General features: G+C 47.7%; 1 protein-coding gene and 2 long non-coding RNA genes across 9 annotated transcripts in view; 1 reads left to right on the forward strand and 2 right to left on the reverse strand.

The window, feature by feature from the left end:
* Positions 1–3198: 3198 nt before the first annotated feature.
* The window catches only part of ergic1 (endoplasmic reticulum-golgi intermediate compartment 1), a 45457-nt gene continuing 32695 nt past the window's right edge, over positions 3199–15960 (reverse strand). Inside the window, 7 exon segments of the mRNA XM_052518011.1 lie at positions 3199–4284; positions 7219–7341; positions 10800–10900; positions 11129–11189; positions 13955–14059; positions 15245–15294; positions 15297–15371. Of these exon segments, the coding sequence (XP_052373971.1) occupies positions 4177–4284; positions 7219–7341; positions 10800–10900; positions 11129–11189; positions 13955–14059; positions 15245–15294; positions 15297–15371 (623 nt within the window). The 3' untranslated portion in view covers positions 3199–4176.
* On the reverse strand, positions 12233–13732 carry LOC127929764 (uncharacterized). 3 transcript variants are annotated; one of them, XR_008136078.1, is made up of 4 exons: positions 13611–13732; positions 13439–13481; positions 13052–13395; positions 12233–13008 (listed from the first exon to the last, which is right to left on the reverse strand). It is a non-coding gene; the product is annotated as an uncharacterized LOC127929764 (long non-coding RNA). The 3 variants fall into 3 exon arrangements; XR_008136077.1 differs by having other exon boundaries at positions 13439–13524; XR_008136076.1 differs by having other exon boundaries at positions 13439–13567.
* Positions 14071–15235, forward strand: LOC127929766 (uncharacterized). Of its 5 annotated transcripts, none has more exons than XR_008136084.1 (4): positions 14071–14240; positions 14504–14635; positions 14786–14851; positions 15108–15235. It is a non-coding gene; the product is annotated as an uncharacterized LOC127929766 (long non-coding RNA). The 5 variants fall into 5 exon arrangements; XR_008136086.1 differs by having other exon boundaries at positions 14087–14240; positions 15064–15235; XR_008136085.1 differs by lacking the exon at positions 14786–14851 and adding an exon at positions 14999–15042 and having other exon boundaries at positions 14087–14240.

Below are 15960 nucleotides of genomic sequence, written 5' to 3' on the forward strand. Positions count from 1 at the left end.
TAACCAGACGCTCTCTCTCCTAACCAGACGCTCTCTCTCCCAACCAGACGCTCCCTCTCTCTCAACCAGACGCTCCCTCTCTCTCCCGACCAGACGCTCCTCTCTCTCCCCGACCAGACGCTCTCTCTCTCTCTCCCGACCAGACGCTCTCTCTCTCTCTCCCGACCAGACGCTCTCTCTCTCTCTCCCAACCAGACGCTCTCTCTCTCTCTCCCCGACCAGACGCTCTCTCTCTCTCCCGACCAGACGCTCTCTCTCTCTCCCCGACCAGACGCTCTCTCTCTCCCGACCAGACGCTCTCTCCTCCAGACGCTCTCCCGACCAGACGCTCTCTCTCTCCCAACCAGACGCTCTCTCTCTCCCAACCAGACGCTCCCTCTCTCCCCAACCAGACGCTCCCTCTCTCTCTCAAACCAGACAATGCTCCCTCTCTCTCCCAACCAGACGCTCTCTTTTCTCCCAACCAGACGCTCTCTCTCTCTCCCAACCAGACGCTCTCTCTCTCCCAACCAGACGCTCTCTCTCTCCCAACCAGACGCTTCTCTCTCTCCCAACCAGACGCTCTCTCTCTCACCGTGGTTGAGGTCAGAGGTCCCATGAGGAAGTAGGAACTGGAACCAGACGCTCTCTCTCATGAGGAAGTAGGAACACCCAACCAGTCATGCTCTCTCTCTGGTTGTCATGAGGAAGTCCCAACCAGACACCAGACGCTCTCTCCCAACCAGACGCTCTCAGAGGTCTCCCAACCAGACGCTGTCATGAGGAAGTCTCCCAACACCAGAGGTCAGAGGTGGTCGCTCTCACTGGTTGGTTGTCATGAGGAAGTAGGAACTGGAACACAGTGGAAGGTCAGAGACGCTGGATGAGGTCAGAGGTGGTTGGTTGTCTCCCATGAGGTCAGAGGCTTGGTTGTCATAACCAGACGCTCCCTCTCCTAACCAGACGCTCTCTCTCCTAACCAGACGCTCTCTCTCCTAACCAGACGCTCTCTCTCCTAACCAGACGCTCTCTCGCCTGACCAAACGCTCTTGGTCCACATTTCAACAGTAGTGGAACTACAGAATTACAATGACCTTAAATTCAACGTGTGGAACCTTCCCACAGAAATGTAGCAAATCCAACAAATTACAACATACGATTGATTGTAAAAAAAAAAAAAAAAGAATCTAATAAATAAAAAAGACACATTGCGTCAGTTTTCTGCAACATATTTTCATGTCGTTTTGCTTGGAATGTTCCAGGCCGATTGAGGGAGGACCGCAAGCAACGGGATCATCACAAAATCATTGTCTCTGAAGAAAGGAGATTGACTAGTCTGAGGTGGTCGGTTGTCATGAGGAAGTAGGAACTGGAACACCGTGGTTGAGGTCAGAGGTGGTTGGTTGTCATGAGGAAGTAGGAACTGGAACACCGTGGTTGAGGTCAGAGGTGGTTGGTTGTCATGAGGAAGTAGGAATGGTTGTCATGAGGAGGTGGGATTGGTTGTCATGAGGAAGTAGGAACACAGTGGTTGCTAAAGTAACTTTACTGGTTGTTGCACACATCATCTGCTTATTTCATGACAGGAAAATGTCTGACCTAGTCGAGTAATACCAGTTTTAAAGACTTCTATTTATCAATGGCTTTCATCTTAGTTGTCATGGTAGTGATGAGACCATTGATAAAGAACATCTTGACGGCACCCTATTCCCTCTGTGTAGTGCACTACATTTGATGAGAGCCCTATGGTCCCTGGTCTAAGAGTCATGCACTACATTGGCAATAGGGTGACATTTGGGATATAGCCCTTACAACTAAACAGTTCCCTCCCTTCCCACAGAAACCCTGTAACAACGTCAAACGGATCATTACGCTTGTTATCGATTACAAATCAAAAAAATACACACGTTTACATTCAGAAAAAACATTAGAAGGAACTAACAAAATACTATTACTTTTTGGCAAAAACATAAAGACGTACAAATCCTTTGAACATCTTCAGAAAGTAGATCAAAAACAACTTCATAACAAATGGATTTGACAAGGACACTGAACAGACAGTACGGTCAGTCACAATGGATTTAGGAAACATTCTATAACAAAGGAGAGGGGGCGGGGCAGGGCCACGTTGTAGTTCTACAACCAAGACCAGTTCTACAACCAAGACCAGTTCTAGAACCAAGACCAGCTCTAGAACCAAGACCAGCTCTAGAACCAAAACCAGTTCTACAACCAAGACCAGCTCTAGAACCAAGACCAGCTCTAGAACCAAGACCAGTTCTACAACCAAGACCAGCTCTAGAACCAAGACCAGTTCTACAACCAGCTCTACCAAGACCAGTTCTACAACCAAGACCAGTTCTACAACCAAGACCAGTTCTACAACCAAGACCAGCTCTAGAACCAAGACCAGTTCTACAACCAAGACCAGCTCTAGAACCAAAACCAGTTCTACAACCAAGACCAGCTCTAGAACCAAGACCAGTTCTACAACCAAGACCAGCTCTACAACCAAGACCAGTTCTACAACCAAGACCAGCTCTACAACCAAGACCAGCTCTAGAACCAAGACCAGTTCTACAACCAAGACCAGCTCTAGAACCAAGACCAGTTCTACAACCAAGACCAGCTCTAGAACCAAGACCAGTTCTACAACCAAGACCAGCTCTAGAACCAAGACCAGCTCTAGAACCAAGACCAGCTCTAGAACCAAGACCAGTTCTACAACCAAGACCAGTTCTACAACCAAGACCAGCTCTAGAACCAAGACCAGTTCTAGAACCAAGACCAGTTCTACAACCAAGACCAGCTCTAGAACCAAGACCAGCTCTAGAACCAAGACCAGCTCTAGAACCAAGACCAGCTCTAGAACCAAGACCAGCTCTAGAACCAAGACCAGCTCTAGAACCAAGACCAGCTCTAGAACCAAGACCAGCTCTAGAACCAAGACCAGCTCTAGAACCAAGACCAGCTCTAGAACCAAGACCAGCTCTAGAACCAAGACCAGCTCTAGAACCAAGACTAGTTCTAGAACCAAGACTACTTCTAGAGTTGGTCCATTATTCAGTCAATACCGTAATAGATTCAGCATTATGAAATGACAATAAGAAAAGCCTGGTTCAGACAACATTGAAATGAGAAATCAAACGACCCAGAAAGCTGAAAACACTTGATTTGAGAGACATACTGTCTGACATGGGCTTTAAAAAAAACCTAAGGCACAATTGATTCATTATATTTCCAATGGCTTGATGTGACAGTGTGATTCATTCCACAATACAATCATAAATACAGTATGTTACAATGTGGTATTTTACACCTGAAAAAGACAGTATATATTCACTTCATGTCACAAAGTACAAAATATTATGTAAAAAAAAAACATTTGAAAGTAACATGAGAAAAACATTTGATGACAAATTACTACATTTTACCACCCTATTTAATTCATAGTGCACTATTTATGAGGCTCCAAAAGAAGTGCACTATTTATGAGGCTCCAAAAGAAGTGCACTATTTATGAGGCTCCAAAAGAAGTGCACTATTTATGAGGCTCCAAAAGAAGTGCACTATTTATGAGGCTCCAAAAGAAGTGCACTATTTATGAGGCTCCAAAAGAAGTGCACTATTTATGAGGCTCCAAAAGAAGTGCACTATTTATGAGGCTCCAAAAGAAGTGCACTATTTATGAGGCTCCAAAAGAAGTGCACTATTTATGAGGCTCCAAAAGAAGTGCACTATAAAAAAGGGTAAATGTTGCCATTTGAAAACGATCAGTTAACCATCCATCCTGTTGTCATCTGGGGAAATATACTGCCCGTCTCTGGGTGCATCTCAATAGTCTGGAGTCGCTTCCTCGCCTCGTCTCCTTTCCTTCCTCTGCTCTGACAGATGAAGGAATGTAAAGGCTCAGTTGGTAGAGCGTGGCACTTGTAACGACAGGATGGTGGGATCGATTCCCGCTGGGGCCACCCATAAAGAAAAATGTGTAACATGACTAAGTCACTTAGGAAACAACCGTCAGCTAAATGGTATATATTATTATTTCTAGCAGGTGAAGGAGAGGAAGCCTGTAGACTATTGGGATACACCCTTCTGGATGTTAGAAATAAGTTTCATGAGGGCGTAGTGACACGTAGTGATGCGTCCTCGGGACAGCGTAGTGATACGTCCTCAGGACAGCGTAGTGATACGTCCTCAGGACATCTTTCCTATCTGGATCTTCTTCCAAGCCTCGGAGGCTGTGAATATACAGGAGTCTATGATGCCTGCTACCGTGAATGTCCCCCCGATGATAGCACAGATCTGGAGGGGAGAGGTCAGGGGTTAGGATGAATCAGGATGTAGACATGAGGCTAGGGTTAGGGTGGTGGTTGAGGCTAGGGTTAGGGTTGTAGTTGAGGCTAGGGTTAGGGTTGTAGTTGAGGCTAGGGTTAGGGTTGTAGTTGAGGTTAGGGTTATAGTTAAAGTTGAGTTAGGGTTGTGGTTAGGGTTTATAGTTGAGGTTAAGGGTTGTAGTTGGAGGGGGTTGGGTTGTAGTTGAGGCTAGGGTTATAGTTAAAGCTAGGGTTAGGGTTGTAGTTGTGGTTGAGGCTAGGTTATAGTTAAAGCTAGGGTTAGGGTTAAGTTGTAGTTGAGGCTAGGGTTATGGTTAAAGCTAGGGTTAGGGTTGTAGTTGAGGCTAGGGTTAGGGTTGTAGTTGTGGTTAGGGTTAGTTGGTTGAGGGTTAGGGTTAGGGTTTGTAGTTGTTGGGTTGAGGCTAGGGTTAGGGTTGTAGTTGAGGTTAGGGTTGTAGTTGAGGCTAAGGTTAGGGTTGTGGTTGAGGTTAAGGGTTGTAGTTGAGGCTAGGGTTATAGTTAAAGCTAGGGTTAGGGTTGTAGTTGGAGCTAGGGTTAAGGGTTGTAGTTGAGGCTAGGGTTATGGTTAAAGCTAGGGTTAGGGTTGTAGTTGTGGTTGAGGGTTAGGGTTGTGGTTGAGGCTAGGGTTAGGGTTGTGGTTGAGGTTAGGGTTGTAGTTGAGGCTAAGGTTAGGGTTGTGGTTGAGGCTAGGGTTATAGTTAAAGCTAGGGTTAGGGTTGTAGTTGGAGCTAGGGTTAAGGGTTGTAGTTGAGGCTAGGGTTATGGTTAAAGCTAGGGTTAGGGTTGTAGTTGTGGTTGAGGGTTAGGGTTGTAGTTGAAGCTAGGGTTAGGGTTGTAGTTGTGGTTGAGGGTTAGGGTTGTAGTTGAGGCTAGGGTTAGGGTTGTAGTTGTTGTTGAGGGTTAGGGTTGTAACATACCGTAGTTGAAGCTAGGGTTAGGGTTGGGGTAACATACCGTGGTTGAGGGTTAGGGTAACATGTAGTTGAGAACTAGGGTTAGGGTTGTAGTTGAACCTAGGGGGTTAGGGTTGTAGTTGTGGTTGAGGGTTAGGGTTGTAGTTGTGGTTGAGGGTTAGGGTTAGGGTTACATGTAGTTGTGGTTGAGGGTTAGGGTTGTTAGTAACATGTGGTTGAGGGTTAGGGTTGTAACATGTGGTTATGAGGATTAGGGTTGTAGTTGTAGTTGAACCGGCTAGGGTTGTGGTTGAGGCAAGGGTTAGGGTTGTAGTTAGGTAACATACCGGTTGAGGGTTAGGGTTGTAGGGTAACATGAATGCTAGAGGTTAGGGTTGTGGTTGAGGGTTAGGGTAACATGTAGTTGAGGCTAGGGTTAGGGTTGTAGTAGTATTAGAGGGGTTAGGGTTAGGGTAACATGTAGTTGAACCGCTAGGGTTAGGGTTGTAGTTGTGGTTGAGGGTTAGGGTTGGGTAACATGTAGGCTAGAGGGGTTAGGGTTGTAGTTGTGGTAGAGGGTTAGGGTTAGGGTTGTAGTTGTGGTATGAGGGTTAGGGTTGTAGTTATGGTTGAGGGTTAGGGTTGTAGTTGTGGTTGAGGATTAGGGAACCAGTAGTTAGCGGTTGGGTAACATACCGTAGTTATGAACCAGCTTAGGGTTAGCGGTTAGGGTAACATACCGTAGTTATGAACCAGTAGAGGGGTAACATACCGTTAGGGTTGTAACATACCGTAGCTAGGGGTTAGGGTTGCCACCGTAGTTATGAACCGGTAGGGGTTAGTGGTTGAATGAACCGGTAGGGTTAGTGGTTGTAGTTATGAACCGGTAGCTTAGGGTTAGGGTTGTAGTTGAACCTAGGGTTAGGGTTAGGGTAACATACCGTTGAAGCTAGGGTTAGGGTTAGGGTAACATACCGTAGTTATGAACCTAGAGGGGTTAGGGTAAGGAGTTAGAACCGGTTAGGGTAACATACCATAGTTATGAACCGGTAGAGGGGGTTAGGGGTTAGGGTAACATACCATAGTTATGAACCGGTAGAGGGGTTAGGGTTAGGTAACATACCGTAGTTATGAACCAGTAGAGGGGTTAGAGGTTAGGGGTTAGGTAACATACCGTAGTTATGAACCAGTAGAGGGGTTAGCGGTTAGGGTAACATAGTTATGAACCGGTAGTTATGAACCGGTAGAACCAGGGGTTAGGGGTTAGGGTAACATTAGGGCATACGTAGTTATGAACCAGTAGAGGGGTTAGGGGTAGAGGGTTAGGGTAACATACCATAGTTATGAACCAGTAGAGGGGTTAGAACATACCGGTTAGGGTTAGGGTAACATACCGTAGTTATGAACCAGTAGAGGGGTTAGAGGTTAGAGGGGGGTTAGCGGTTAGGGTAACATACCGTAGTTATGAACCAGTAGAGGGGTTAGAGGGGTTAGGGTAACATACCGTAGTTATGAACCAGTAGAGGGGTTAGAGGTTAGCGGTTAGGGTAACATACCGTAGTTATGAACCAGTAGAGGGGTTAGTTAGGGGTTAGGGTAACATACCGTAGTTATGAACCGGTAGAGGGGTTAGCGGTTAGGGTAACATACCGTAGTTATGAACCGGTAGAGGGGTTAGCGGTTAGGGTAACATACCGTAGTTATGAACCGGTAGAGGGGTTAGCGGTTAGGGTAACATACCGTAGTTATGAACCGGTAGAGGGGGGTTAGCGGTTAGGGTAACATGCCGTAGTTATGAACCGGTAGAGGGGTTAGGGGTTAGCGGTTAGGGTAACTTACCATAGTTATGAACCGGTAGAGGGGTTAGAGGTTAGCGGTTAGGGTAACATACCGTAGTTATGAACCAGTAGAGGGGTTAGAGGTTAGCGGTTAGGGTAACTTAACGTAGTTATGAACCGGTAGAGGGGTTAGGGGTTAGGGTAACATACCGTAGTTATGAACCGGTAGAGGGGTTGTCTCTTCTCTGTGTACTTGACTGTGATTGGACTGAGGTCATAGCGGTACCAGATAGCTGGGATAATCCTTCCTGTGTGGCTATAGGCTACGTACTCCTGCAGGGGCGGGACAAAGAGACATAACATTATAATATGTCATATTATTGGCTGTGTACTGCTGCAGGGGCGGGACAAAGAGACATAACATTATAATATGTCATATTATTGGCTGTGTACTGCTGCAGGGGCGGGACAAAGAGACATAACATTATAATATGTCATATTATTGGCTGTGTACTGCTGCAGGGGCGGGACAAAGAGACATAACATTATAATATGTCATATTATTGGCTGTGTACTGCTGCAGGGGCGGGACAAAGAGACATAACATTATAATATGTCATATTATTGGCTGTGTAATGCTGGAATGCTGCAGGGGCGAAAAGACATAACATTATAATATGTGTTGGCTGTGTACAGGTGTTATAATATGTCAGACCTCAGGGGCAGTGAAATAACATGAATACAAGGGGCGGGACAAAGGTGTAACATTATAATATGTCATATTACTGTGTACTCTTGCAGTGAAATGCTGAATACAACAGGTGTAGTAGACCTCACAGTGAAATGCTGAATACAACAGGTGTAGTAGACCTCACAGTGAAATGCTGAATACAACAGGTATAGTAGACCTCACAGTGAAATACTGAATACAACAGGTGTAGTAGACCTCACAGTGAAATGCTGAATACAACAGGTGTAGTAGACCTCACAGTGAAATGCTGAATACAACAGGTGTAGTAGACCTCACAGTGAAATACTGAATACAACAGGTGTAGTAAGACCTCACAGTGAAATGCTGAATACAACAGGTGTAGTAGACCTTACAGTGAAATGCTGAATACAACAGGTGTAGTAGACCTCACAGTGAAATGCTGAATACCACAGGTGTAGTAGACCTTACAGTGAAATGCTGAATACAACAGGTGTAGTAGACCTCACAGTGAAATGCTGAATACAACAGGTGTAGTAGATCTTACAGTGAAATGCTGAATACAACAGGTGTAGTAGACCTCACAGTGAAATGCTGAATACAACAGGTGTAGTAGACCTTACAGTGAAATGCTGAATACAACAGGTGTAGTAGACCTCACAGTGAAATGCTGAATACAACAGGTGTAGTAGACCTCACAGTGAAATGCTGAATACAACAGGTGTAGTAGACCTCACAGTGAAATGCTGAATACAACAGGTGTAGTAGACCTCACAGTGAAATGCTGAATACAACAGGTGTAGTAGACCTCACAGTGAAATGCTGAATACAACAGGTGTAGTAGACCTCACAGTGAAATGCTGAATACAACAGGTGTAGTAGACCTTACAGTGAAATGCTGAATACAACAGGTGTAGTAGACCTCACAGTGAAATGCTGAATACAACAGGTGTAGTAGACCTCACAGTGAAATGCTGAATACAACAGGTGTAGTAGACCTCACAGTGAAATGCTGAATACAACAGGTGTAGTAGACCTCACAGTGAAATGCTGAATACAACAGGTGTAGTAGACCTCACAGTGAAATGCTGAATACAACAGGTGTAGTAGACCTCACAGTGAAATGCTGAATACAACAGGTGTAGTAGACCTCACAGTGAAATGCTGAATACAACAGGTGTAGTAGACCTCACAGTCAGTGTGAGGCTATAACAGGTGTAGTAGACCTACAGAGTCAATGTGAATATATACAGGTGTATTACGGTACAGAGTCAATGTGGAGGCTATATACAGGGGTACCAGTGTAGAGTCAAGTGAAATGGAGGCTATAGACCTCACAGTGAAATGCTGAATACAACAGGTGTAGAGTCAATGTGGAGGCTAATATAACAGGTGTATTAGACAGAGTCAATGTGGAGGCTATATACAGGGGGTACCAGTACAGAGTCAATGTGGAGGCTATATCACAGGGGCTATATACCAGTACAGAGTCAAGAGTCAATGTGGAGGCTATATACAGGGTATCGGTACAGAGTCAGTGTGGAGGCTATATACAGGGGGTACCGGTACAGAGTCAATGTGGAGGCTATATACAGGGGGTACCAGTAGAGTCAATGTGGAGGCTATATACAGGGTATTACGGTACAGAGTCAATGTGGAGGCTATATACAGGGGGTACCGGTACAGAGTCAATGTGGAGGCTATATACAGGGGGTACCAGTACAGAGTCAATGTGGAGGCTATATACAGGGTGTTACGGTACAGAGTCAATGTGGAGGCTATATACAGGGTATTACGGTACAGAGTCAATGTGGAGGCTATATACAGGGTGTTACGGTACAGAGTCAATGTGGAGGCTATATACAGGGGGTACCAGTACAGAGTCAATGTGGAGGCTATATACAGGGGGTACTGGTACAGAGTCAATGTGGAGGCTATATACAGGGGGTACCGGTACAGAGTCAATGTGGAGGCTATATACAGGGTATTACGGTACAGAGTCAATGTGGAGGCTATATACAGGGTGTTACGGTACAGAGTCAATGTGGAGGCTATATACAGGGGGTACCAGTACAGAGTCAATGTGGAGGCTATATACAGGGGGTACTGGTACAGAGTCAATGTGGAGGCTATATACAGGGGTACCAGTACAGAGTCAATGTGGAGGCTATATACAGGGTATTAGGTACAGAGTCAATGTGGAGGCTATATACAGGGGGTACTGGTACAGAGTCAATGTGGAGGCTATATACAGGGGTACCGGTACAGAGTCAATGTGGAGGCTATATACAGGGTACCGGTACAGAGTCAATGTGGAGGCTATATACAGGGGGTCACCGGTACAGAGTCAATGTGGAGGCTATATACAGGGGGTACCGGTACAGAGTCAATGTGGAGGCTATATACAGGGGGTACCGGTACAGAGTCAATGTGGAGGCTATATACAGGGTATTACGGTACAGAGTCAATGTGGAGGCTATATACAGGGTGTTACGGTACAGAGTCAATGTGGAGGCTATATACAGGGGGTCACCGGTACAGAGTCAATGTGGAGGCTATATACAGTGTATCGGTACAGAGTCAATTGTGCAGGGGTACCGGTTAGTCGAGGTCATTGTACAGGTAGGTAGAGGTCATTGTACAGGTAGGTAGAGGTCATTGTACAGGTAGGTAGAGGTCATTGTACAGGTAGGTAGAGGTCATTGTACAGGTAGGTAGAGGTCATTGTACAGGTAGGTAGAGGTCATTGTACAGGTAGGTAGAGGTCATTGTACAGGTAGGTAGAGGTCATTGTACAGGTAGGTAGAGGTAAAGTGACTTTGTGTAGGGTTCTAGTCCATACCTCGTTGACTACAGTATTCTGGTAGGGTTCTAGTCCATACCTCGTTGACTACGGTATTCTAGTAGGGTTCTAGTCCATACCTTGTTGGCTACAGTATTCTAGTAGGGTTCTAGTCCATACCTTGTTGGCTACAGTATTCTAGTAGGGTTCTAGTCCATACCTTGTTGACTACAGTATTCTGGTAGGGTTCTAGTCCATACCTCGTTGACTACAGTATTCTAGTAGGGTTCTAGTCCATACCTTGTTGGCTACTGTGTACTGGTAGGAGAACCTCTGTTTTCCACTCAGGTCTTCATAGACTGTTGGGACAATCTTTAGGATGTAGTCATGAGATGCCAGAGCTGCAAGGGAACACAAGTTAACTTTTATAACAGGAATAAAATAGTATATAGTTATTTTTAATGAGAAACTGCTAGAATAGGGGTTGTTCTGGTAACCATAGTAACCCTTTTGGATTCCCATGAGAGGAACGTTTCCATGTCTTAGTCCTTCTGCTCTGTAGGGGTCTCTCTCACACACACCTCTCATACACAGGCAACAGACAGAGAGATAAACAGATCTCTACGTACGGTTGGAGACCAGCCTGTCAGCTCCTCCCAACGCATTAAAGGCTCCTTGGACATTCTGCACCTGTAGCGAGGCAGACAGGAGACGAGACAGAGACGAGACAGACAGGAGCCGAGACAGACAGGAGCCGAGACAGAGACGAGACAGACAGGAGACGAGACAGACAGGAGACGAGACAGACAGGAGACGAGACAGAGACGAGACAGACAGGAGACGAGACAGACAGGAGACGAGACAGACAGGAGCCGAGACAGACAGGAGACGAGACAGAGCCGAGACAGACAGGAGCCCTCGAGACAGACAGGGTTCTAGACGAGACAGAGCCGAGGGGTTCAGACAGGAGCCGAGACAGACAGGAGCTAGTCCAGACAGAGCCGAGGCAGACAGGAGCCGAGGCAGACAGGAGGGTTCGAGGCAGACAGGAGACGAGGCAGACAGGAGAACCTCTGAGGCAGACAGGAGCCGAGGATGCCAAGACAGGAGCCGAGGCACAGACAGGAGCCGAGAGACAGACAGGGGCCGAGAGACAGACAGGAGCCGAGAGACAGACAGGAGCCGAGAGACAGACAGGGCAGCCGAGAGACAGACAGGAGCCGAGAGACAGACAGGAGCGAGAGACAGACAGGAGCCGAGAGACAGACAGGAGCCGAGAGAGCAGACAGGAGCCGAGAGACAGACAGGAGCCGAGACAGACAGGAGTCGAGACAGACAGACAGAGCCGAGACAGACAGACAGACAGACAGGAGCCGAGACAGACAGACAGACAGGAGCCGAGACAGACAGACAGAGACAGGAGCGAGACAGACAGACAGACAGGAGCGAGACAGACAGACAGACAGGAGCCGAGACAGACAGACAGGAGCAGAGACAGACAGACAGACAGGAGACGAGACAGACAGACAGACAGGAGCCGAGACAGACAGACAGACAGGAGACAGAGACAGACAGACAGACAGGAGCCGAGACAGACAGACAGACAGGAGCAGACAGACAGACAGACAGGAGCCGAGACAGACAGACAGACAGGAGACAGAGACAGACAGACAGACAGGAGCCGAGACAGACAGACAGACAGGAGCCGAGACAGACAGGAGCGAGACAGACAGACAGACAGGAGCCGAGACAGACAGACAGGAGCAGAGACAGACAGACAGGAGCCGAGACAGACAGACAGGAGCCGAGACAGACAGACAGGAGCCGAGACAGACAGACAGGAGCCGAGACAGACAGACAGGAGCCGAGACAGAAACAGACAGGAGCCGAGACAGAAACAGACAGGAGCCGAGACAGAAACAGACAGGAGCCGAGACAGAAACAGACAGGAGCCAGAGACAGAAACAGACAGGAGCCGAGACAGAAACAGACAGGAGCCGAGACAGAAACAGACAGGAGCCGAGACAAGACAGAGAGGAGCCGAGACAGACAGACAGGAGCCGAGACAGACAGACAGGAGCCGAGACAGACAGACAGGAGCCGAGACAGACAGACAGGAGCCGAGACAGAAACAGACAGAGAGGTATTTATGTAGGAGGATCATACATATTATCTTACTCTCCAGCCACAATGTGTCAGTACGCAGGTTGATGTTGGATAACATAGAGGGTGTCTATAGAAGTGCCCTGACCTGTAGTTTCAGATAGAGAGGGCGTCTATAGAAGTGCCCTGACCTGTAGTTTCAGATAGAGAGGGCGTCTATAGAAGTGCCCTGACCTGTAGTTTCAGATAGAGAGGGCGTCTATAGAAGTGCCCTGACCTGTAGTTTCAGATAGAGAGGGCGTCTATAGAAGTGCCCTGACCTGTAGTTTCAGATAGAGAGGGCGTCTATAGAAGTGCCCTGACCTGTAGTTTCAGATAGAGAGGGCGTCTATAGAAGTGCCCTGACCTGTAGTTTCAGATAGAGAGGGTGTCTATAGAAGTGCCCTGACCTGTAGTTTCAGATAGAGAGGGCGTCTATAGAAGTGCCCTGACCTGTAGTTTCAGATAGAGAGGGCGTCTATAGAAGTGCCCTGACCTGTAGTTTCAGATAGAGAGGGCGTCTATAGAAGTGCCCTGACCTGTAGTTTCAGATAGAGAGGGCGTCTATAGAAGTGCCCTGACCTGTAGTTTCAGATAGAGAGGGCGTCTATAGAAGTGCCCTGACCTGTAGTTTCAGATAGAGAGGGCGTCTATAGAAGTGCCCTGACCTGTAGTTTCAGATAGAGAGGGCGTCTATAGAAGTGCCCTGACCTGTAGTTTCAGATAGAGAGGGCGTCTATAGAAGTGCCCTGACCTGTAGTTTCAGATAGAGAGGGTGTCTATAGAAGTGCCCTGACCTGTAGTTTCAGATAGAGAGGGCGTCTATAGAAGTGCCCTGACCTGTAGTTTCAGATAGAGAGGGCGTCTATAGAAGTGCCCTGACCTGTAGTTTCAGATAGAGAGGGCGTCTATAGAAGTGCCCTGACCTGTAGTTTCAGATAGAGAGGGTGTCTATAGAAGTGCCCTGACCTGTAGTTTCAGATAGAGAGGGTGTCTATAGAAGTGCCCTGACCTGTAGTTTCAGATAGAGAGGGCGTCTATAGAAGTGCCCTGACCTGTAGTTTCAGATAGAGAGGGTGTCTATAGAAGTGTTCTGACCTGTAGTTTCAGATAGAGAGGGTGTCTATAGAAGTGCCCTGACCTGTAGTTTCAGATAGAGAGGGCGTCTATAGAAGTGCCCTGACCTGTAGTTTCAGATAGAGAGGGCGTCTATAGAAGTGCCCTGACCTGTAGTTTCAGATAGAGAGGGCGTCTATAGAAGTGCCCTGACCTGTAGTTTCAGATAGAGAGGGTGTCTATAGAAGTGCCCTGACCTGTAGTTTCTCCCCGAAGGCCAGTTTGTGTATGAGGTGTGTCATGTCAGGGCTCTGGGGCTGGGCTGTGGCGCTATGGGTCGACACGTGGAAGTTACCTGGTACCTGGAGGGAGGCCACACAGATATTATCATACAGAGACAAGATCACAAACAGAAAGGGACATAAGTACAAGAACAAGCAAAGGAGCTGTCAGAGGTCTGTGTAGTGGGGGTCAGAGGTCTGTGTAGTGGGGGTCAGAGGTCTGTGTAGTGGGGGTCAGAGGTCTGTGTAGTGGGGGTCAGAGGTCTGTGTAGTGGGGGGTCAGAGGTCTGTGTAGTGGGGGTCAGAGGTCTGTGTAGTGGGGGTCAGAGGTCTGTGTAGTGGGGGTCAGAGGTCTGTGTAGTGGGGGTCAGATGTCTGTGTAGTGGTGGTCAGAGGTCTGTGTAGTGGGGGTCAGATGTCTGTGTAGTGGTGGTCAGAGGTCTGTGTAGTGGGGTCAGAGGTCTGTGTAGTGGGGGTCAGAGGTCTGTGTAGTGGGGGTCAGAGGTCTGTGTAGTGGGGTCAGAGGTCTGTGTAGTGGGGGTCAGAGGTCTGTGTAGTGGGGGTCAGATGTCTGTGTAGTGGGGGTCAGAGGTCTGTGTAGTGGGGGTCAGAGGTCTGTGTAGTGGGGGTCAGAGGTCTGTGTAGTGGGGGTCAGAGGTCTGTGTAGTGGGGTCAGAGGTCTGTGTAGTGGGGTCAGAGGTCTGTGTAGTGGGGGTCAGAGGTCTGTGTAGGGGGTCAGAGGTCTGTGTAGTGGGGGGTCAGAGGTCTGTGTAGTGGGGTCAGAGGTCTGTGTAGTGGGGTTCAGAGGTCTGTGTAGTGGGGGTCAGAGGTCTGTGTAGTGGGGGTCAGAGGTCTGTGTAGTGGGGGTCAGAGGTCTGTGTAGGGGGGTCAGAGGTCTGTGTACGGGGGTCAGAGGTCTGTGTAGGGGGGTCAGAGGTCTGTGTGGGGGTCAGAGGTCTGTGTAGTGGGGTCAGAGGTCTGTGTACTGGGGGTCAGAGGTCTGTGTACTGGGGTTCAGAGGTCTGTGTAGTGGGGGTCAGAGGTCTGTGTAGTGGGGGTCAGAGGTCTGTGTAGGGGGGTCAGAGGTCTGTGTAGTGGGGGTCAGAGGTCTGTGTAGGGGGGGTCAGAGGTCTGTGTAGTGGGGGTCAGAGGTCTGTGTAGTGGGGGTCAGAGGTCTGTGTAGTGGGGGTCAGAGGTCTGTGTAGTGGGGGTCAGAGGTCTGTGTAGTGGGGGTCAGAGGTCTGTGTACTGGGGGTCAGAGGTTACTTTGTTAATAGTGAACTCTCCCTCGAAGCGACAGCCAATTCTGTGGTTGAGGGAACCTTCATGGAGTTATCTATGTGCCCCACCTCATGGGGGGGTCCCATCTCATCCTGGATATCAAGACCTACCACTGGGGGGGTCAAGGTCTGTGTAGTGGGGGTCAGAGGTCTGTGTAGTGGGGGTCACCATATGTCACGTAGTAGGGGTCAGAAGGCTAAACTGGATAACCTAACCTCTATCAAAATAAAAAGATGGCGGGGGTCAAAAGTTCTTCTGTGGGTGTTTATTTACAAGTGAATTCCGGAACAAAAAAACAACAGTACTGCCATCAGACGTCTGTTATGGGACAGCTTAAAAACAATGCTGCCCCATCCACAGCTCAATCCAAAATAACCTCCCCATGACTGAAAGAGGTCTTTTGTGGGGGCCCCTCAGAACAATTAACCCTGGTTAATTAATCAATTAATAATACAAACATACATTTTCCATGAACTAAACATACTAAAGGATATACATTCAACAGGTTTTAAACAATATCACAACATAACATTTACAACATTACATCACTACTGACAATATCTTTCAATATGCCCATGTGCATTAATGAGCCATTTGGGACAGGCACTATAAAGCCAACTAATTCCCTGAGCTCAGGGTCCTTTTCCAGCATACCCGGAAGCTACAGAGATGGAGAGGTTTGGAACAGACAAACAAACAAT

Source organism: Oncorhynchus keta, chromosome 4 (genome assembly GCF_023373465.1).
Source record: "Oncorhynchus keta strain PuntledgeMale-10-30-2019 chromosome 4, Oket_V2, whole genome shotgun sequence".
NCBI classification, from domain to species: Eukaryota; Metazoa; Chordata; class Actinopteri; order Salmoniformes; family Salmonidae; genus Oncorhynchus; species Oncorhynchus keta.